General features: G+C 34.1%; 1 protein-coding gene across 2 annotated transcripts; it reads right to left on the reverse strand.

The window, feature by feature from the left end:
* Positions 1–231: 231 nt before the first annotated feature.
* Positions 232–22,302, reverse strand: LOC128190406 (uncharacterized). Of its 2 annotated transcripts, XM_052862447.1 has the most exons (8): positions 22,212–22,266; positions 21,990–22,047; positions 19,543–19,776; positions 17,651–17,761; positions 17,292–17,322; positions 13,633–13,772; positions 6,524–6,586; positions 232–5,682 (listed from the first exon to the last, which is right to left on the reverse strand). In XM_052862447.1, exons 3-8 carry the CDS (start codon positions 19,718–19,720, stop codon positions 4,268–4,270), a joined length of 1,938 nt encoding a protein of 645 aa, XP_052718407.1. In that variant the 5' UTR covers positions 19,721–19,776; positions 21,990–22,047; positions 22,212–22,266; the 3' UTR covers positions 232–4,267. The 2 variants fall into 2 exon arrangements, with proteins under 2 accessions (XP_052718407.1, XP_052718415.1); XM_052862455.1 differs by lacking the exon at positions 21,990–22,047 and having other exon boundaries at positions 22,212–22,302.
* Between the last annotated feature and the right edge of the window lie 582 nt (positions 22,303–22,884).

Consider the following 22,884-nt stretch of genomic DNA (forward strand, 5'->3'; position numbering starts at 1 on the left):
GGTACGTTTTCCCATTTTCTTCCAATTTTGGTCATGTTAAAGGTAAAACAACCTCAACAACTGCGAAATGGGTCCTTGACTATCAATATACAATTGTATTTGTCATCATTCATGATTTGTTTGTTAGTTTAAGATTCATTCCTTATTGTATTGTATTGTTTATTAGCAAAAAACCATATGAATTATAAGCAGTTGTAACATATGTACATTATAAATAAACATTAACACATGTATATATATATGGTTTATTTGTTCAAATCATTTCAATGTAAAGTCATAATGTCCTATGGATACGAAGACAGTGAAAACAAAAATGAGAGTTAAATAATCAAGTTTAAAAAAATCAAGCATATCTTTGACAAAAAAACCACATTATAATAGGAGTGAAATCTCATAGAATTGCAATCTCAAATCCCGGATGATATCACTGAATCTCATTCATCATAGCACACCAAAGCATATACATAACGATATAAACTAAACTCAGCATATTCGGCAGAGAACTCACCCCCAAACTTTTACAACCTCGGATTTTTGAGTTAGTGGATCCTACGCTCAGAGTACGCAGTACGATAATGAGTACTGGTTTAATATATAACAGGCTAGTTTTAGAAAACAAAATCTAATAGCTCTTACTTCTAGATTTTTTTAAATGTGAATTATCTACATTCCAATTTAAAAAACAAGCACCAGCCATTCGGTTTACAGAGCGGTGGTACGTTAGTGCAATGGCGAGATAGAGAGAACTAACGATGACACGATAGAGCATTGTTTAATCGATATTGCACCATCGTAATCGCATCATCGCGCTATCGACCTTAACCTCGATTGTGCGATAGTGAACTCGTGGCCATATCAGGATTTCATAGTAAATGCATATATAATATATTTTCTTTCTGTATCTAATCTTTTTTCAATTAATTTTTTATCGAAAAAAAGAAACACATGGTGACAATTTATATATTACCACTCTCTTTGCTGTAAATAAAAAAGCCACGCAAAGCTTTTCTGTGGCTAACACATTCAATACGTTTCTAATCTAAGTCTTGGCGGATGCAATTAAAAAGTTTTAAAATTTCCTCACATTCTCTTATGATGCAATGCAACACCATATCTCAGAAAATTGATCCCGTAGGACTATGATTTTCTTTGATGGGCTTGCACTTATTTTACTTGGATAAACTCGCATAAAATTACCATACTTTGTATACTTCAATTATTTAAATGTAAAAAGGTATGGGACATCAGTCAACTTTGATTTAATTAAAGTTCTTTATAATTAAAATACTTTCACCGGTTATATTTTTCTTATTTAACCAAAAAATACGTTTAAAAATTTTTGGAAAGGTAAATATTTAAAAATTCCCAGTGGGATTTTAACTTGTGACTAACAGATTCGTAGGGAACCCTCTAACCCATTGCGCTTTACTGTTAAGTGACAATTTTAGGAAAGGAACTATTTACAAAATTACACTTAATTTTATTGTTTATTTCGACAATCTGTATGTCATGAAAGTGTCCCATACCACCTTCACAAATAATTTTAAAAGATGTAAATACATTACAATCATATCAAAGATTATTAATTTTATTTACAATAAAGCATACAGGGTCATATCATCAATTGACTACTAAATTTAAACAGCTTCTAAACATCATTATGCAAATAATTCATTCCTTAATTTATAATGATATATTCACATTTTAGTGGCTTTGCCTGTGATAATAGTAACACTACGTTTCGAATCTGTACTATACAGTTCAATTAATTCAAATGAAGTTTAATTGGGGCTAAAGCGGGCTTTGCTTATTTATATTCAAATATTTAATCGCACAATAAGTGAAACTTCAATAAATGATAAAGAATCATTTATAAGAAAGCCCCTCGGGCTTTACTTGATTTGATCACGCCCGACCAAAATTATCACTTCATAATACTCTAACAATTTCCATATAACGATGGAAACTTTTGGTTTATTCGAAACAGTATTATAATAACCCACACACAATCACACAATCGCACACATATCAAATTTAAACATGCTCCATCTAAACCATGGCTTATATACTGACCCCCTGACAAATGAATTTGGTCGCACTTGCTTTCTGTTTTCTTACTAGGAATTTATCATTGAGGAGCGGGCAGGGATGAAAAATCTAAACTGAAATGGATAATATACACATGTACATGTTCGTTGCCTTAATCCAGTTTGTTGCAGCTGACTTTGAAAAAAAACCCTTTTTTATTCTACATGTATTTATTTCAAACCAGTGAATAGGTATTTAGCGTATCTATCTCTAAATTTGGTTCTCTAGGTCAATGTTCAATATAATTTCTATTACTGTCACAAATAATAATTTCTGATAAAAGAAAAACAATCCGGAGGGGGGGGGGGCATCCCCATTAAACTTTACCTTTTTGAGCATACATCATTTATCTATACAGTTTAGCAATCGCAACTTCCCGAGAAGTTGCGATTGGCAGTATATAGACGTAGAATACAATTATCTGTTCATTAATGATTAGGTTCACAATCAATGTGTCGTGGTATGAAAATGTATGAAATTAAAACATGCAAGGTTATGCACTATTATCTATTTGCATGCATGTCTTTAAACCAAAGTTGTCAGATTCAAAGTATCTGCCCGATGGTAACTTGTCCTACACTGTCCGCCATGCTGTCAAGTAGACAACCCGTTTCTGGGCACCCCATTCTGGAAAGTTCTTTCCATTAATACTGAAATCGCATTAATTGTTCCAATTTATTTATTAACTTTTTGTATCAATCGAACTCCGATACAAGCTATATGCCCGCAATGCATGATGAACTCGTCCTAAACTTTTCGTTAATTAGTCAATCCGGGTTCTTGGTTACCCCGAAAGTTCTATCCCATTCTCTCACCAGTGGTCGTGCTTCGCAAGTTAATGAGTATCAAAACTAAAATCGCCCACTAAAGAAACGAACTGACTTATTTTATTTATTCAACATTTGTCAAATCTTAACTTCTATGTATTCTCTAAATAGGCCTACAGTAAATATATTAACTTGCATCCCCCAAAGCATGTCCACCACCTTATTCTCATATTTGCTATTTTCGGGCTTGTTAATCGAAAATAAAAAAGGTTTTTGTTGAATTTCACAATAGTAACTTATAAGTTAAAACTCAGTAATAATTCACGGACATAATCACACATGTGTTGAAATACCAAAGGTGTAAGCAAGTACTCTGGTGCAGGCATTTTGTTGTTTATTTTCAAAAAGCCTTAATTTATAAGTATAGACACATACAATGCATAGGATATTATGAAAATTTATATTCCACTTATCATAGATATGCTTCACACGAAAAATAGTAACAATTGGTGACCCAATTCACTCAGGTAACTTAACTTGAAAGCCTCTATTTGGATATATTTTAATAATTATATTTTGTAGAGTGTTTACAATAAATTAATTTATAAAATATGGAAGTATTTTCTACATTACTTTTCAACCTCAGCGAACAATACACATGAATAGAATTAAGAAAATGAATACTGTCATAAATTCAACTTCTTGCTTAAAATTTGCAGGTGCACACCTTTAGATGGTGTTAAAAATATGAAAAAATTTTCAGACTATTTCATACAGTGGTAAAATATTCTGTTGGGAGGCAAAAGATAGACGAAATAGCTGTCGTTGAGCTTTCAGCTCCGCTGAGCTTAAACTTAAATCGGTTAATAATCTGCGTGGATTTTCATCGTTTCTGTGAATAATTGGTATTTATCTGCGCATAATTATAATAGATATTGTTTATAATGCCCAGATTGAGATTTTTTCTTATTGGGGGAGTAGGTGGGAGTCAATTGTGTTTTCTCCGAAGCTTAGATTTTGGTAATTATACTTTCTAATTTGATATGTATTCTAGACTTGAAAAAAAATCATCAATTGTCATTCAAACGTGTATGTAATGTAAAAAAAACTAGTCGTTTCAGTTGTTTTAAGTTTTATCCAAAACAGAAAAACCACCCGATTAAGCAAAATACCAACAAACATGAAATAAATAATGTAAGATATCCGTCGATGTTAATGATAATGTTAATGATGATCAAATCGCTTAAGTGTCCAACGTTAACCAAAGAAGCTACATGTTACCGATATACCTTTTCAGTGCATACATGTACAAAGAAAAATGTCAATGGACATACAACCTATATATACATGTACCAGTATATCAGACACAGTCATTTTTATCATAATTTAAAATTTGAAATTAAAATATATCATCAAAGCTCAGACTGAACTTTTCCCCACATTTTCTGAAAGGTCGTTTGATTCATAAAGATGTGATTATTCCATTCTGGTATATTATAACCTACACTTTTTTCTGCACTAACTCTCTCTGCCAAAGCCTTAAGAGAAGTGGTCCGCAAAATAACTGACCCTACTGGTGCTTTTAGTGTAATTTCCTTCGTTTCGGCTTCATATTTTTTCATTATTTCATCCTCTAACCAACACTGATTTAGTAAAACTTCAATATTCGCATTTTCAATAAAAAAAATGTCTCCTTTATCTTTTATGAAAGAAAGAACAAATCTGTGCAGTGAAGGGTGTTGAAAAATAAACTTAGTGTCACTTATCTTATAAAGACAACCTTTTAAACGCTCATTTTCATCCATTAATTTCCCCCAATTAGCATTTTCCACTAAAGATGGTTGATTTTGAACCAATTTTTTCTTTTCCGATTCGCTCATTTCATTTTCGTTATTCGACATTTCGATCTCAATATTTACTTCATTGGCATTAGTTATCAGTTTGTATTCCTTGCAAACTCGTTCAAAAAGCGGACCAGTAATTGGACTTTGAAAGTCTGAAGGAGACACTTTGCCTCCAAGAAGTGCGGCAAATACAAGAACACAAAAACATTTTCTTTCAATTTTGTCCTCGTCCTTTAACCAGTTATTTAAAAATTTTCTCAATATTTTAGAGAATCCATCTTTAAAAATCAGACTTTGTGCAATAGTGCCCCTCCATCTTTCATTAATGTATATCAAATCAATCATAACAGGAAAAGAAAACTCATTTTCATCCTCGATTTCTTTTGCAAGTCTTTTCTTGGTACCTTTTACAACTATTGTTTTATCTGCATTTTTTTTCGCTTTCTTTTTATCACCTTCCTCAACATTGAAATGCTTGAAATGACGAAGAATAATATTATATCGCTCCTCTTCATTTAATTCACTGGAATCAATTATCAGCAAACATTTTTGCTCGAACAATGCACATCTTGTCAATGAGTCTCTAAAGATTGCCCATTTATCTTTTTGAGCTGTTAAAATGAGGTGCACCTTTCCACTTTGAATAAATTCGTCATAGAATTTAGTCAAAGAAGCTATGGCTGGAAGTAGAGTAGAAGGATAGTACAGATAACGGTCCAACCAGTCATCTACAATAATGTAGGCATCCACTTTCCCAGCAGCTGTAGACTCAAGTTCATGTACAGAACGACAGAAGTACACCCGTGACCTTCCACCTACTGCACATTTCCGATAGGCTAGCTGGAGAGCAGTTATGGTTTTCCCTGACCCAGGTGGTCCAATAATTGTGAGGCAATGATGGAGCTCTAACGTACCGATGGCATGCTCATACAAGTGGTTTGGGGTAAACACATATTTCAAGTATTTGAATGCCTTCTGAAAACCTGCAAAATTTAAATGATACTTTTGTACTTTGCTTTTGGTTTTAAGATCTTCATGTACATGTGTCTATTTACCTCATTATTTTTTATGTTGACATTCATAAAAAGGTAAAGAAATTTAATTAAACGTGATACACATTGGCCACATTGCTATTCTGTGCAAACACGTTGAACTTTGACTAATAGAATCATTCATTATTACGAGTGTGGGATAGTGAAATTCCATCGAGGGGCCAAGATTCACGGTCTAGGACTCGGCAGAAAGCTAAGAGAGCTAAGAAAAACTAAATTGTAATCAATTAAGCAAAGCAATTACTTAATGAATTAGCTTATTCCTTCATTTATAATTTCCTTACAGCATACAATGTTTGGCAGCGTAGCAATACACTTTGAACGACAACAAATATCACATTGCTTGCACAGGACGAACCGATCTCACACCGGTGGTAATGCGAGAGAAAGATATAATTAAAGTTCACAATCTGTACTGTATGAATACAATATGAAAAATCGATTCCATACGAACATTATACCTAAAAGTATAACAGTCTTATAAAAAACTACCCCTTCTCCTTACACTTGTGAGGGTCTAACACGTATCGTTACAGGTCATATTCACACCTCAATTTGCTGTTGATAATATTAAGGCAACTTTATGGCAAAGTTGGGGAATTTGGAAGACGATAAAAATATAAAAATCTAATTTTTACCTTAGATAGACAGCCAAAAAATAGACAATATGTAACCAGAAAGGTACAATTGATTCCCTGATTGCTGCATTGTGCAACTTGGATTAATGCTTTAGAATTAATCTTTGACAACTTGTAGTACAAGAGTTCCATACCTATAGGAATTTCATCTTGACCAATCATGGGTTCCAGTTGATAAACAGGTTCGTATTTCCTAGCTAAAAATGAAACAAAAGACTTAAAACAAAAAATTCTTAAACTAAATATTTTATTTATGAACATGGTGAAAAGGAAATAGCAATTGATTACAGAATTATATTGCCAACTGGTTAACCGCAATTTGTTGTGAATGATTAACAGGTTAATCATATCAAAATACAAAATTTAATTCAAAAAATTAATTTTATGTCAATGTTGAAATTTATAGCTGTTCTACGTCATCAATACACACTTTATACAGTGCATGTAGAGGCTGATCTCGCTATAATTTAACACGCTAAAATACGATTTTCAACATTATTTTACTTGCACAATTTCTTAAGGTGAAGTCAACTCTTTTCTAACGATTTTTTTTATAAAGTTATTTACAACGATCTACATATATTAGTTAAAAGAGTTTCTGCCAGTGAAAAAAAAAATTACAATCTGTACTCAATGTTTAATTGTTATGAAAATAGTTAAACTGTCTCTGTGATTAGATTTGAAAGTATTTCATCTTTAAAAATGTAGCACTCTAATAGTTGTTTAGTTAAATAATCAACCTTAAAATAATGTACATAAACCTTCTTATAGTCTGCACAACACTTCACAGGAAAAGTTGAATGAAAATAACCACACTTAGTCATGCTCCCGCGTTAAAAACGAAGTCGATAGCAGTCATTCTTTAAAAGATATTTTTTTAATGATATGATTAAAAACCATCATTCAAGTACATATTTCAATTTTAATACAAAATCTATTGCAGAATTTTATAAAATTAATGCTAAATATTACATTAACAAATATTTAAATAACTTGATTCTGACATCCTGAAATTATCTACATACATTCCCTTTTCATGTGATTCAAAGAAATATGTATAAAAATTCCAACTGTTCCTGGATTCAAGCTTGATCATAATCATAAAAGTCAGATTCAGTTCTAGCACATTCTAACTGTGTAACCACTTGCCTAATCTAGACAAGTCTTATACCGAGGGAATTTTACACAGAGTTCTTATATTTTAAAGGTTATAATAATTTCCCCCAAAAGAATCTGGGGGAATAAGCCGAGGCAAAAAACGACATAGGTTCATTAAAAAAAATAATATTTTATTTCTAGCAAATTTCACTTTCGTTACATTTATTAAACATATGTGATCATATACATTCAGTGCTGCCATAACCCACAAAAAGTAACTTTACATTTAATTGATATTAAGACAACAAAATAGTTATGCTAATTTGGCAACAAAATCATATAGAAATCGGATGTTTAAATTATATTTTTTTCACAGAGTGGGTCATCGTACCATTTTTTAAAGAACGAATATTGTTAACACATAATAACGTCTATCTTTTTCAATTTTCCAAAAAATGGTACGAAAATCCACTCTATGGTAAAAAGTAAGTTTTCTTCTTTAAATTTTTAAGCTTGGACTTTAAATGACTAAGTCCAGTCGTTTGCGTAAAACTGATAACAAAAGAATCGGCTATATTATAGCATCTAAACAAGCGTGGTGTAGTGGTAAGCGAGGAGTTCTTTAAACAAATGTAACTGTAAAAGTGGGTGTTCGAATCGTACGCGTTATGGGGTTTTTTGTTTACATTATTAGAATGTAATTTTCTTTTTTTACTTAATAATATACATTGTTAAAATCTAATTTTCCTTTTTTCCTTAATAATAAAAATTTGTTTATAATAACTTGGAATTATTTGATATGCGTTTTCTACTACTTTTATATAATATGAAATGTATGTTATTCTCTTTGAGATTGCACGATTTTATATTGTAAACAAATGGTTGTTGTGCATGCAAGAAACGATTAAATGGCAAGATAAAACGTTCCATCTTTTAATCCTTGAGAGTCTTGTTAACACAACAAGGACATAAGCTGGACAAAAGCATGTAATTGAGCACAAAATGTAGAATACAAGCTAAGTCAAATGTACAGTATGCGCCTAAAGAAAATTCAACGATTAACTAGGCATGCATTTCACTTCCAATTGTATCTGCAGGAAAATCACATTACAAATGCGTGTTTTGTTGTGAAAGAAAAAGCATAGTAGTTCTACCAAAAGACACAAAGACCACTAGGACCAATGACCAACACAAAGTTTGACCAGTGACCTATAACAAGCCCCCTTGTTATACGTTACTGGTTTGACTATCGCTGTCTTCCTTAGCCCCTCCCCCCACTTTTTTTTTTGCAAATTTATACATAGCAAAGACCTTTTTTTGCTTGTCAAGATTTTTTTATAAGTCTAGCCCCCCCCCCCCCCCCCACTTTCAATTTGCTTCCGACGCCACTGTATATTTTTTTTTAAAATACTTGTTTGAATACCTACAAAAGGAGTTAACTTAATTCTTCTGTCTCCGAAGCGGAAAATCGATCCCCCCATACTCTTTGTCGACTCCCCAGCGTTAGGGGTTGTATACGATGACTGAGGTAAATTAGTAAATTAAATAGTGTTAGAAAGTAATCAACATTTTTGTATTTTAACTTTGTAAATGAGTATGTAATTGTCATTCTAAATTTGCCAGTTTAAAGTATATGTAAATACTACAAAATTTAAGCGCATTTGCGCCTTTTAAATGTCGATTGCCCCTTTTTTTGGACATTTTCATTTGGACAATAAATGCCCCGTTAACTCGTACGTTTATTACTTCTTATAAGACGTATGAGAGGGTCGTGGGCATTTGCAACGGCTTATTCCTCCAGATTCTTTTTAAAAAAAAATATGCCTATTAGAAACAAAAATAAAAAATGGCGGTTTTCTGGAATTCTACAATGCTTTATGTACAATATTGCAAGCAAAAAAAGATTAACACTGAATTCTTTAACTTTGATTTTTTCCCATTTTATCTTAAACTCCCTTAAGGAATATATCATAGGAACTGCAACACTCTCTTTGTCCAGGTTTTATGCAATTGAGAATCAATAATATGTTAAGATTCTCACATTTTAATAAAACCATGCATTATAACATTTAAGTTTACAAGAATAATTTCAATTTTCCCCTATTGTGCCCCTAGGGACCATGAACAAACTTGAATCTACGTTAGCTGAGGATGTTTCCAAACAAGTTACAGCTTTTCTTGCCACATGATTTTTGAGAAGAAGATTTTGAAACATTTTCTCTATATATTCCATGTAAAACTTGACCCCCCCCCCCTTGTGGCCTCATCCAACGCCCGGGGACTTTGATTTGAACAATCTTGAATCTACATTACCCAAGGATGCTTACACTTAAGATTAAGCTTTTCTGGCCAAACAGCTTTTGAGAAGATTTTTCTCTTAATATTCGTATATAAATACTCAATTCCCCATTCCCACACCAATTTCTATTCTTTTAATTCCATTTTATTTCAAGTTAACTGCTAATGCATGAGAACATTTGCATCCTTGTGTTAACAAACATCACTGGAATCAAACGAAAATCCATATGTAAAGCAGACATTTAATATAAACATTTTAAATTATTGGTATAATGAGCCCGATTTTTTTCCGAAAATGTTTTCCAAAAAAAAAAAAATTTAATACATCGGGGCAGGCAATTTTCAGAGAGAAGGGGATGAGAATCTAAAACATAATTTTATGTGGCCTGAGACAAGCAAGCTTTGTGTCACATTTTAGCTTTTAATTATTTCCATTAATACAAGACATGATACAGACAGGAATTAAGCATTTTTTAAACAATGACCTTGAACTTCCTCAATTGACCTTGGGTGAAGGTCATGACACACCCTCAGGTCATCATAAGCAATCTTTATGTGAATTAAGAACTTCCAATATTTGTCCATAAAAAGACATGGACCTGATATGAATTTTGCACTTTTCTGCCGGTGACCTTGACCTGGCCCGAATGACCTTGGTTCAAGGTCATGACACCCTTAGGTCAGTCAGAAGCAATCTTTGTTTGAAGTGAGAACTTCAAATGTTTCTCCATAAGAAAGATATGGACCGGACACGAATTTTGTTGAGTTAAAACAAGAGGCCAATAGGCCTCAACAGTCACCTGAGTAGCATATAACCCATACACAAACCTGTCAAGGAGTCTCATATGTGCATTTAATTAGGTTTCAAATTATAAATTTGTAATGACAACCACCTCCCTACCTGAAATCTTTCAAAAAGAACTATGAAACCTATAATTTTGGTGGAAAACTTAAAGATCTGGTCTACAAAATCATGAATTCAGTTTTCCTTTCAGGTGTGTGGGAGTAGAGAAGATAATTTTTAAACATTATATGCATTAACACCTATACATGCATTTTGGCCCTGCCCTAGAGTCAAAACCAATACTCCAGGGGACAGGAAATTTAAAATCTTAGTAGAGGACTTCCTGGTAAACATAATTATGAAGTCAGTTTTTCATAAAGATGTGTTAGAATAGAGATGAAGATTTTTAAACATTATACATGTATGCCTTAACACTATATGGTCATATTGCCCCCCCCCCCCCCCCCCCCCCTGTTCTGAACCCCTGACTCAAGGGCCATGAATTTCACAATTTAGGTAGAGGAGTTAGTGGACATCATAACCGTGTTTCAGTTTTTTGCCCACATGTGTGGGAGAAAAGAAGAAGATTTTTAAGATTTAATACATTTTTACTATATGGCCATATTGACCCAACCCTAGAGCCTGAACCCCTGACCCAGGGGCCATGAATTTCACAATGTTGGTAGAAGGCTTCATGGACATCATAATTATGCATTTAGTTTTTAAAATATATATATGGAAGTAAAGAAGAAGATTTTCTAAGATTTAAAACATTTTAACTATATGGCCATATTGACCCCACCCTAGAGACTGAACTCCTGACCCTGGGGTCATGAATTTCACAATTTTGGTAGAGGGATTCATGGACATCATAAGCATGCATTTAGTTTTTAATAAATATATATATATGGGAGTAGAGAAAAAGATTTTTTAAGATTTAATACATTTTTACTATATGGCCAAATTTGCCCCAATTTTGAGCCAGAACCCATGATCCAGGAGCCATGAATTTCACAATTTTGGTAGAAGGCTTCATTGACATCATAACCATGCAACAAGTTTTTTCCTCACATATATGGGAGTAGAGAAGAAGATTTTTGAAAATTTGGCTTGTTTTTGCATATTTGGCCCCACCTGTGGTGCCCCGGGGGTGGTAAAGCCATGAATTTCACAATTTAGATTCCTCTTACCATAGAGATGCCACACACCAAAAATGCTAACAATTAGCCTTGTAGTTTTTAAGAAAAACAGAAACGGAAGACCCTAATAAAATATGCTTAAGATTCTTATCAAGCAGCTTTGAGCTTTAATAGACATACTAAAATGATATCTGGCATTTACAAAATTCATACATCAAAACACCGTATATTGTTGACATTTGCATAACCAAACTTCGAGCCAACAATAATGCTTTTAATTTCACTACGCTCTGCTGAGTTGGAATAATCTAACTGTGTCTCGGGAAAGGCCTTCACCACAGTTAAAATGCCTCCCATATACCCGTAATGTAGCAGAAAATTACTCCAAAATGATTTTTGGAGAAAATTAATAAAGTCGCATTGAAAAAAACTGTCAAATTGTTCATAACAAACCATTTTGAAGCTGTAAATACTTTTCTTTGAAAAGTTTAATTCTATAATTGCAGAGTTCAACATATTTCAACAACGTTTTTTACACACCATGTTGACAATCGAAACTCTCATGATTTTTTATAGTAAATGCACCGAGTTAGAGTTATCTCCCGTATTTTCTTTAATGAACAGAAAAAATTTCCAATTTATCCATGCAAATGTGATATTGTGGAAACATAAAATAAATAGCCTCCCGTGATTTAGTGTGAATGTAATGCGCATGCACAAGATTTTAAAATCCAAAAAATTCAAAATGATGATTTCCGGATTTTTTTGAGGAATTTTCGTTGATAATTAATAAACGAAGCTTGATTGAGAAAAAATAAAAACAAATTGGTAATCTTCAAGTACCAATGATGTTTAAAATATATAAAACTAGAGGTACTGTGAGCAAGCTCACAATTGATACCCCCCGCTAAGAAAAAAATCATAACGCGTGTATTTTTGCTATTATAGAAAATATTGGATGAATCTATTTCACTGTCCATTTTCTATAAATAACAACTGCTTTAATTTTGAAAACTGTTAATTTTTAGCTTCTAATATTTCCATTAATACAAGACTTGACACAGACAGAATTTAGCTTTTTTGAAACAATGACCTTGAACTTTCTCAATTGACCTTGGGTCAAGGTCATGACACACCCTTTAATCATAAGCAATCTTTGTGTGAAGTAAGAACTTCCAATGTTTCCCCATAAGAAAGATATGGACCGGACACAAATTTTGCATTTTTTCTGCCAGTGACCTTGACCTTGCCCAAATGACCTTGGGTCAAGGTCATGACACACCCTAAGGTCATAAGCAATCTTTGTGTGAAGGAAGAACTTCCAATGTTTCCCCATAAGAAAGAAATGGACCGACCACGAATTTTGCATTTTTTTTTCAGTGACCTTGACCTTACCCGAATGACCTTGGGTCAAGGTCATGACACACCTTTAGGTCATAAGCAATCTTTGTGTGAAGGAAAAACTTCCGATGTTTCTCCATAAGAAAGATATGGACGGGACACGAATTTTGCACTTTTTCTGCCAGTGACCTTGACCTTGCCCGAATGACCTTGGGTCAAGGTCATGACACACCCTTAGGTCATAAGCAATCTTTGTGTGAAGTAAGAACTTCAAGAATGTTTCTCCATAAAAAAGATATGGACCGGACATGATTGCACAGACAGACAGACAGACAGAGAGACGGACAGACGGACAAGGTGATTCCTATATACCCCCCCAAACTTTGTTTGCGGGGGGTATAACAAATGACAGTACTCTTCATATTTCTCGGTATTAAAGCCCAAACATTTCAGTCTATTATTTTAATATAGTAGTATAGATAACCTGTAATTTTTCAATCCATGTTTGAAAATTTGAAATAACTGTGACATGCAAGACTGTTGGTACATAATTATCAGCTATAGACAGTGTTATTAGTCATACCTTTCCTTCTTCTGCAGAAAAACCATGAAGCTAATCCTACGAGAATTAGTACAACCAAGGCAACTACAGCAGCTATCACTATGAAGTGCAAAGGAAAAGGCAGCAACTGCTTTGGAGGGGTCTCAGTGATTAGTTCCTCACTACAAACAGTCAAACGATCATATTGATTAAAGAAATGAGAATCATTATAAATATATACATTAGATAAAAAAGAATAGCTAAAAGTGTAATAAACAGAATCTGCACAAGAACAACAAAAAATGTTCAGGAAACTAAAATTCCCTCATGTGGCATTAAGGAAAAATCAACATTTCCTACATCAAAAGTAGTTTAAGTGTTGCCCTTTGACCCTGTAACATTCCCCAAAAAACCATCAAAATTAAGCGATAAGTCGCATTTCCAACACCTTCTCTAACATTGTTTATAATAATATCGCATTTTCCCCAAGCATATGATTGGTCGATTGCTGTCACATGACTGTGCTATAAATTCTAGCTCTTATAGACCCTACTATACTAAAAAAAGAAAATTTATAGATATCACTATACTAACAAGAGGCCCATGGGCCACATCGCTCACCTGAGGAACAATAGGTATGATAAAATCAGCTTAATAGAGTCATAATACAAACAATCTGGACAATGTACAATAATACATGTAGATCCTGTATAAAAAAAATCCATTTCCCCCCTGGATATTCTTATGTTTATCATCATTAGCATACTTGCCAACCTCCAACATGTGAAAATCTGGTCATGACCAGATTTGGGAAGCAAAAAATCTGGTCATAGCGCGTAACTACATTCACGATATATTTACCATGCATTTCAAAGGTATATACAATAGACATATGTGTTGAAACCTATGTGTAATATTTTATTGCAAAGAAGCATTGTACCTAACAGTTGCTGATTTTCAATTTTGTAAAGTGGTCTGATACAGAAAATGGTAGGTTGTGTTCAGCTAAAAAAAATGCAAAAAGAGTTTCTTCTACATTAACCTTGCTTTTGAACTCTGAAAACGATCGCATGAAAGTTGTAAGTGACTTGGAAGACTTTTTTGTTTATTAAAAGCATTTTTACATGACTTCAGCGTTTTTTAATGTTTAGTCAGATCATTTTGGGCACAAGACCCAATATTCAAATGTGCGTTACATAGAAAACAAAAAGCCTCGTTTTGTACTCGATTACTCAGTTTTACCCATAGGAATTCATTTTCCAGATAAGTTAATAGGTACAAAAATATTGCTTTCTTTTTGTTGGTTTTGATTCTGCTGGCCCTGATGAAGACCTTTTCTTATTGGAAGCTATCACACTTACTGATTTAAGCCTTCGGTTTGTCAAAACAACTCACGATAACAATTAACACTTTCCTGAACTGTTTCTTTTATAACCATCGGCATTGTTTACTTAAATCCAAGCTCAGCTTGGGTTCATAACTGGAAATCAAACGAGCAACGTAATTTACGAACCAAATCCGGAAATAGGGATATTTTCGGGTTGTTCGACAAAAATCGGGTGAAAAGCATGACCCGCCGGGTCATTAAAAATAAATGGGTGAAAGGTCGAAAAATCGGGTGTGACCCAATGAAATGGAGTCAGTTGGCAAGTATGCATTAGTCCCTTTTCTAACAGGATGATTTTAAAGTCATATCACATGTTGAGTATTGCAGTTCTCAAAAAGATCCTTAACAATTGTTTATATATGGGATATAAAGCTACATCAAACTCTGAACATTCTTGTGAAGCCGAAGAATTGTCCTGGAGCCAAAGTCTTAACAATTATAAAGAATCATCTGGCTGATTAGTTTCTGAGAAGAAGATTTTTAAAGATTTACTCTATATATTCCTATGTAAAACTTTAACACCCCCAAAATGTGGCCCCACCCTACCCACAGGGATCACGATTTTCACAACTTTGAATCTACACTACCTGAGGATACATCCACATAAGTTTCAGCTTTCCTGGCTGATTAGTTTCTGATATGAAGAATTTTAAATATTTACTTCATATATTCTTATGTAAAACTTTGATCTCCATTGTGCCCCGCCCAGGTATCATGATTTTCACAACTTGGAATCTACACTACCTGAGGATGCTTCCACACAATTTTCAGCTTTCCTAGCTGATAAGTTTCTGAGAAGAGGATTTTTAAAGATTTACTCTTTATATTCCTATGTAAAACTTCGACCCCCATTGTGGCCCCACCCTACCCCCAGGGTCATGAATTTCACAACTTGGAATAAACACTACCTGAGGATGCTTCCACACAAGTTTCAGCTTTCCTGACAGATTAGTTTTTGAGAAGAAGATTTTAAAAGATTTACTCTATATATTCCTATGTAAAACTTTGACCCCCTATTGTGGCCCCACCCTACCCACAGGGATCATGATTTTCACAACTTGGAATCTACACTACCTGAGGATGCTTCCACACACATTTCAGTTTTCCTGGCTGATTAGTTTCTGATATGAAGAATTTTAAATATTTACTCTATATATTCCTATGTAAAATTTTAACCCCCCATTGTAGCCCCACCCTACCCCTGGGGGTCATGATTTTCACAACTTGGAATCTACACTTCCTGAGGATGTTTCCACACAAGTTTCAGCTTTCCTGGCTGATTAGTTTCTGAGAAGAAGATTTTTTAAAGATTTACTCTATATATTCCTATGTAAAACTTTGACCCCCCATTGTGGCCCCACCCTACCCCCGGGGGTCATATTTTTCACAACTTGGAATCTACACTACCTGAGGATGTTTCCACACAAGTTTCAGCTTTCTTGGCTGATTAGTTTTTGAGAAGAAGATTTTTAAAGATTTACTCTAAATATTCCTATGTAAAACTTTGACCCCCCATTGTGGCCCAACCGTACCCCCGGGGGTCATGAATTTCACAACTTTGAATCTACATAGGACTTACCTGAGGATTCCTCCACACAAGATTTAGTTTTCCTGGCTTTATGGTTCTTGAGAAGAAGATTTTTGAAAATTTCTGGAAATTTTCATTAATTTTTAATTATCTCCCCTTGTAAAAGGGTGTGGCCCTTACTTTTCACAACTTTGAATCCCCTTTGCCTAAGGATGATTTGTGCCAAGTTTGGTTGAAATTGGCCCAGTAGTTCTTGAGAAGATGTTGAAAATGTGAAAAGTTTACTGGCGGACAGACGGACAGAGAAGACGACAGACAAAATGTGTTCAGAATAGCTCACTTGAGCTTTCAGTTCAGGTGAGTTAAAAATGGATTTTCATGACAAAATACTGGTTTAGGCACGTACAACATTGTAACGTCATATGTAATAGCAAAATCAACACCTTAGGAACAAAATATTTTACTTTAATTTATACACTGGAAGAGAATTAGTTTTTGTTTTATTATGATAAAACAGTTATAGCCTTTTGATATCGGTCAATACATGGTTTTATAAACCTGATGAAAGTCCTCAGTCATTATACTCTCATCAGGTCTATATAACCATGTATTGACCTCATCAAAAGACTATAATTGTATATTATTCATTTTAATCTTAGAACAAATCGATGAAGTATGTAAATCAAACTGTAATAGGCAGGAGAGTGAAGGTCCGGTTTCATGTTTTTGCACAGAATAAGAGCATGACTGTTTGAAATATGAGTAGTACATGACATTGATACGTACAGAATTTCTGTTTTATTGAGACATCCTGAATCTGGAAATAAAAAGTAAAAATTCATAAATACACCGTAAATACATTGTTTAAACATATGTACTTATTAAAAACAAAACTTGATAGTAAGGTTATGTTAATGCTGCCTGTAGTCTGTGCCAATTAAAGCTAAGCTTCAAACTTGGGGTATTGATTAATGTTTGTATAACTGGTGATTATTTCTTTTAGCCTGTTATATATTACAGCAATGCTTTAATCAATTTTTTCTATTTGCATTTTAGACTAGGGAAGGCTAAATAGCTCTACAGATTATGTAACATATTTAGATGAGTAACAATGGTGTGGCCTACCATCACCTGACACTACTTACACATGTACACCAGGTTTGACCTGTAATCCTTGTCTGAGCATGCTCCGTACTGACTGTCGCAAGGTATCAAATCAATTTTAGCAGCAACTGTGTTGTAAATGGGACAGTAATCTACAGAGTAGAGCATACTACAGTGGTAATCAATGATCAAAATGGTGCAGATAGTAAAATCTAGAAATTGTTCACAAAATTAATAATGCTCATAGTAAATTCTATAACTGTGAATATAAACACTGCATCACTTATTTAGAGATATTTACATCCAGTTTAATTATTTTGAACATTGCCTTATCATTCATATGGATCCATAGTTACATTGACCATGCAAGTCAGAATGGGCTATGACCAGTATTTACTTCAGCATGTAACCTGCTCCAACACTCTTACCCAATTTAAGTTGCTCTAAAATTTAAACCTGCCTTAAGGTCAGATTAATTGAGATCAAGATCCATATCTAATGTTAGCTTTGTACTACCTTGGTACATATAAAAACTGTAGTCACATCACCCATCTAAAATTTGAATAAGTAAGACCATGTAGTTATCTGCACTGATCCTAAAACTTATCCTACTCCACAAACATTAACCTCCTCCAGCATCCAAAACATTTTGCTCGGATTCAGGACACATGCCTGTCAAGTGCATTATCATTAAAAGATGCATCATTCAGGCAGGTTTGTTGACCTTTATGCCAGTGCATATGATCACTGAGATTTATGGAACTTGCTGCGAAAACTTTAACCAAGTACAAACACCTAGGGCAGAGACAAGCACTCATGACTTTGTCTCAGTGAGCTACAAAGCACATCAAGTGACTCACATTAGTCATCACCATAAGTTCATTGTCACTTAAATGTAATAATATCATTTGATACAGCTTGTTCCAGTTGGTACAGAATTTGACATTTACATATGGTGCATTATGCTTCATAATACCTCTTTATCTATGTAAATTGAGCAGTATTGTAGAGTAGCATTACTGAGATATATGTACAAAAATGCACAATGAACAATCTGTATGTTGTTCCAGTCATCACCGGATGCCAGTACATGCATAGATCTTTGGTCCCTTGTGAATTCTTTTCTTTATCAATATACACCATACAAAAAGGCATTTATTGTCCACACGGATAAATGTATGCAACATAAAAAAAAACTCAACTTCATTCTGCACACGAAACTCAAATCTTATTTCGATTATAGGACACATGATCTACTGAACCAGTGAACATAAGGAATGTAGTGGTATAAATGGTGTATTTAATCCATTTATTTTACTTGTTACAGTCACTGGACATAACATACTCCTGGCATTATTATTACATTATAAGTATTTTTTCAAGACTCTTACATAAAAATATAGTAATTTCATAATGTGATATACTTGCTTAAATCAAAGTACACTTTAAAGTAAATCAACCTTTTAAACCAGGATCTACTTTCAAAAATTTAAACACTCATAATAATTTGTTTAGTAGAGGAAGGTCATGTGTGTCTGATGGGCAGGGAAATCCCCATGAAAATACTATTGAAACAACAAAGTTATAGGTCCCTCATGTACCAATGCAATTAAAATTAGAACTTCCATCTGCTCCCTTGGATTTCCGTAGTGTGGAAGATCTGGCCCCAGAGCCACGATTGTGTTGATTCAAATTTGATGGTCTTTTTCTACTCAGATCTGAGAATTTTTTTCAAATCCCTGAGTTTTTCTCTTCTTTGGGATGTATTGAAAACCAGGGAGCAGATGGAAGTTCTTATTCTAATTAGATTGCGCATGCTTACCAACCCCAATTCATCATCATCATCATCATCATCAAAAGAGAAGCTAGACTGACACAGTGACACTGGATGTCTGATATAGTCTCTGAGGTCCACCTTCTGTTTTCTACTCACTTTTGAGCACCCAGTTGGGTTTCACACAGATCTGTCCGGGGTAGTTGTACTGGTTTGGCAGGCAGTGGTACAGCTCCTGGTCTGAACAATTCCATATTCCCTTCAGCCGCTCCCATTCAAGCGAATCAAAGGGACACAATTCCTGAGGGGGCTGGGGATTGAACTGAGTTTTATCCATGGATCCACTAAGCTGTGTTAGGTATACATGCTGTGAAGTTTATCAACTCAGTATTTCTGAAAAAAGACCAGGAAGAAAATTTACTCACCAATCAATTTCCAATAAACTTTAACTTCTTTTAAACATGATAAATAAAACAACATCTTTTTGAAAAAGATCAATTTATCTGATCACATGAATCAATTTTAATGTTAAACAAGCTGGGCGTAATCACTCTACATGTATGTTAAAGAAATTTAAACAACTTGAAAAAAAACCCCTATAATTCTATATTGGAAGACTGACTATGGGCATCATCCATAGTCTGCATCTAATATTATTATGATAATATTACTTATTAGGTTAGTTACTGACTCACTACAGAAATATATTGGGTTGATCAATCTCATAGATGGCGAGGCGAAGCCGAGCCGTCTATGAGATTGATCAACCCAATATATTTTCGTAGCGAGTCAGAAACTAACCTAATAAGTGTTTTGTTTTCCCAAGGACTATCAAGCGGCATATTCATTCACAAATAGCGGTGATCTATGAAAGCAATGTACAAGATGCCTTACATCTCGTCCAGTTAAACTCATTTAAACTCTTAAAAATGATCAATACCACCTTTCAAATTAATACACTTAAAAAATCTTCGCTTCACCCATATTACTTACAATGTTTTGTTGCTATTCAATTTTAAACCTCTGCAGAGATTTGAGCAAATTTCGACGCTGCCATTTTGCTCTGCTCCAGACATAACAATGTGACGTCAATATTCAAAGGGCAACTACTCTAATTTAAAAATAATTCCAAAGGGCAACTACTCTAAATATTTTAAGGACTTACTGAACACGATTTCTGTGTTAAATAATATGATATATCGAGATGAGTAGGTGAGGCGGCTGCCAATGATGGCCATATTGCCTAATATTAATCCTCAAAGAACCTACATAGAGATATATGAGGCAATCACGTGCCATGTTTAATCCAATGAAAGTGTGACATTTCAGTCCGAGGGAAAACAATATATATATATAGGCCTTGTTCTCCTCACGCCCAAATAAGAGACAAGTGCATCAGAAGAGGGGTGGCAGTTGCCGCCACAATAATTTTGTCTTAAAAGGATTTCTTTAAATTAAGGCTAAAATTGAATTTTATAACAGCGATCAGTGTTTATTGGAGCAGCGATGATAACGAAAATCTCCGTTTAATGAAGCGGCAAACTGTAAACTCTGTCCACTTAAGCAAGTATATATACCTGTTCCTTGTGTGTGTTGACAATTAACAGGGTATTAATTAGATAGATTCTATGTTACAAAAATAAAGAATATATATTATCTAGCTTAGCCACCTCAGGACCTCTGTTGTTGTGAGGATGCTAGCTTTCATGATAAATAACAAGTTGTTAGTTTGAAATTAACTATTGGAGAATATTACAATGTATGAGCATAAAAATCATAGTACAAAGTACGGAAACTAGCTAAAATATCTTTAATAACTTACAACACTTATCCAATTTCAAAACTGGAGGGATTAACGTCATTATTAATCACCCTGTATATTTCAAGTTTCCAAAGCATTCTCTCCACAAGAAAAACTTCCAATCATTTGTGGCTAAAGTTCTACAAGGTCCCTGGTTAGTTACTTACCATTCATTTTGAGGAGGTGAATATCACTAAATCATAATTTTCTGTTACTGAACTATCTTCTAATCAAAATGAATTACAAAAAATTATGTTTTACCAACACACAAAACAGGATAAAAATTTTCTGATCCTGCACATTTACCAAGAATAATTGGACACATAGTAGAATATCTTCATTTTGAGTCAAAATCCGGTTCACATACCCCCTTCCCTTTAACGATCAATTACACTGCCCTAATATGAAATACCCCCCGACATCCCTGGGAGAGGATTGTGTACACTATACATGCAAGCATTTGTTATGGTTTGCACCAATTGACTTTGGGGTTCAGAACTTCAGATAATACATGTAAAATTAATTTTATATTAATATGCTACAGCCACAGCTGGTGTAGAATACATGATGTGTACCACTTCAAACCTGTTACCTGACCAATAGTTTAAAATGAGTATGCAAACTTTCTGATTGTTCTACAGGGAAATATTTTCAATTCTTACTGATTAAAATATTGGAGATTAAAAGATATTATGTTTACCACTGCCTGAGTTTCACTGCTTTTAGCAAAAAGCCCTTCAGTTATAACAGTTATAATAAATTCTATTTTTTATTCAGAAAGAATTAAACAGAGTATGTCACGTACTATAACGTTACATCTGGCTTCACCGTCACCAAAATTTTCAAATCCCTCAATTCAAATCCTTTGAAGAAAAGTGCATAAATTTGAGGTCAAACCTCTGATTTGAGGCTGAGTATTTACTTGAGCGAAGTTGGTGACACGTATGCACGCATAAGAATTACGTTCTCCTTATCGTACTGTTCTAGTCTTATTTAGTAGCTGATTATCAGTACAAAAGGGTCATACTTAATCAGTGGTATCCTCCGCTGATAGTATCCTTTATCTCCTTCAACCCATAAAATTACAACATCAACATGATTTAAACAAGGACAACTGAAATCGAAAGTAGAAATCCCATGACTGTCATGCGCAAGTTAGACAGAGAACCAGTTATTTTTCCTCACATCGACACCTGACGTTGTAAGTAAATAAATGTGCTATACGGTTACATGAACCTAATTTTAGGTATAGGCGGTTTATTTTCATTATGAGAAAAAAAACGTCAGGTGCCTGTGCTTGAATACTTTTCTCGTTTGATCAATTTGGCAGCTCAGGCTTAATTAACCCTGCTAAATTAAATCCCCTGAGAATCACCGAGATATATTTATATCTACCGAGCATGATTCCCTCTATTTCTTACGGCAACTAATAGATAATTCATATAGCTCTATACAGCCAGACCATAGGCGTCGGAACCGGTGGGGCTGGGGGGGGGGGGTGGGCTTAGCCCCCCCCCCCCCTTTTTTTGCTAAGTTAGACCAAACCATTAGGCACATAACAGAATAGAGGGTTAAGCCCCCCACTTTTTTTTTTCGCAGGAAACATAATTGTTCCGTAATATACGTTTATAATATTGAGAAGTTGGAGTCAAAGGTCAAAGGCATACTAGGCATACAATGTCGCCACCTTCATATTCCGC

Source organism: Crassostrea angulata, chromosome 1 (assembly GCF_025612915.1).
Source record: "Crassostrea angulata isolate pt1a10 chromosome 1, ASM2561291v2, whole genome shotgun sequence".
NCBI classification, from domain to species: domain Eukaryota; kingdom Metazoa; phylum Mollusca; class Bivalvia; order Ostreida; family Ostreidae; genus Magallana; species Magallana angulata.

Coding starts and splice junctions, on each gene's coding strand:
- LOC128190406 (XM_052862455.1), bottom strand. CDS start 19,720: ATGGATAAAACTCAGTTCAATCCCCAGCCCCCTCAGGAATTGTGTCCC. Junction 17,762..19,542: donor ACCCAACTGGGTGCTCAAAA/GTGAGTAGAAAA, acceptor TCTACTCTGTAG/ATTACTGTCCCATTTACAAC. Junction 6,587..13,632: donor TTTCTGCAGAAGAAGGAAAG/GTATGACTAATA, acceptor TTTCATTTTTAG/CTAGGAAATACGAACCTGTT.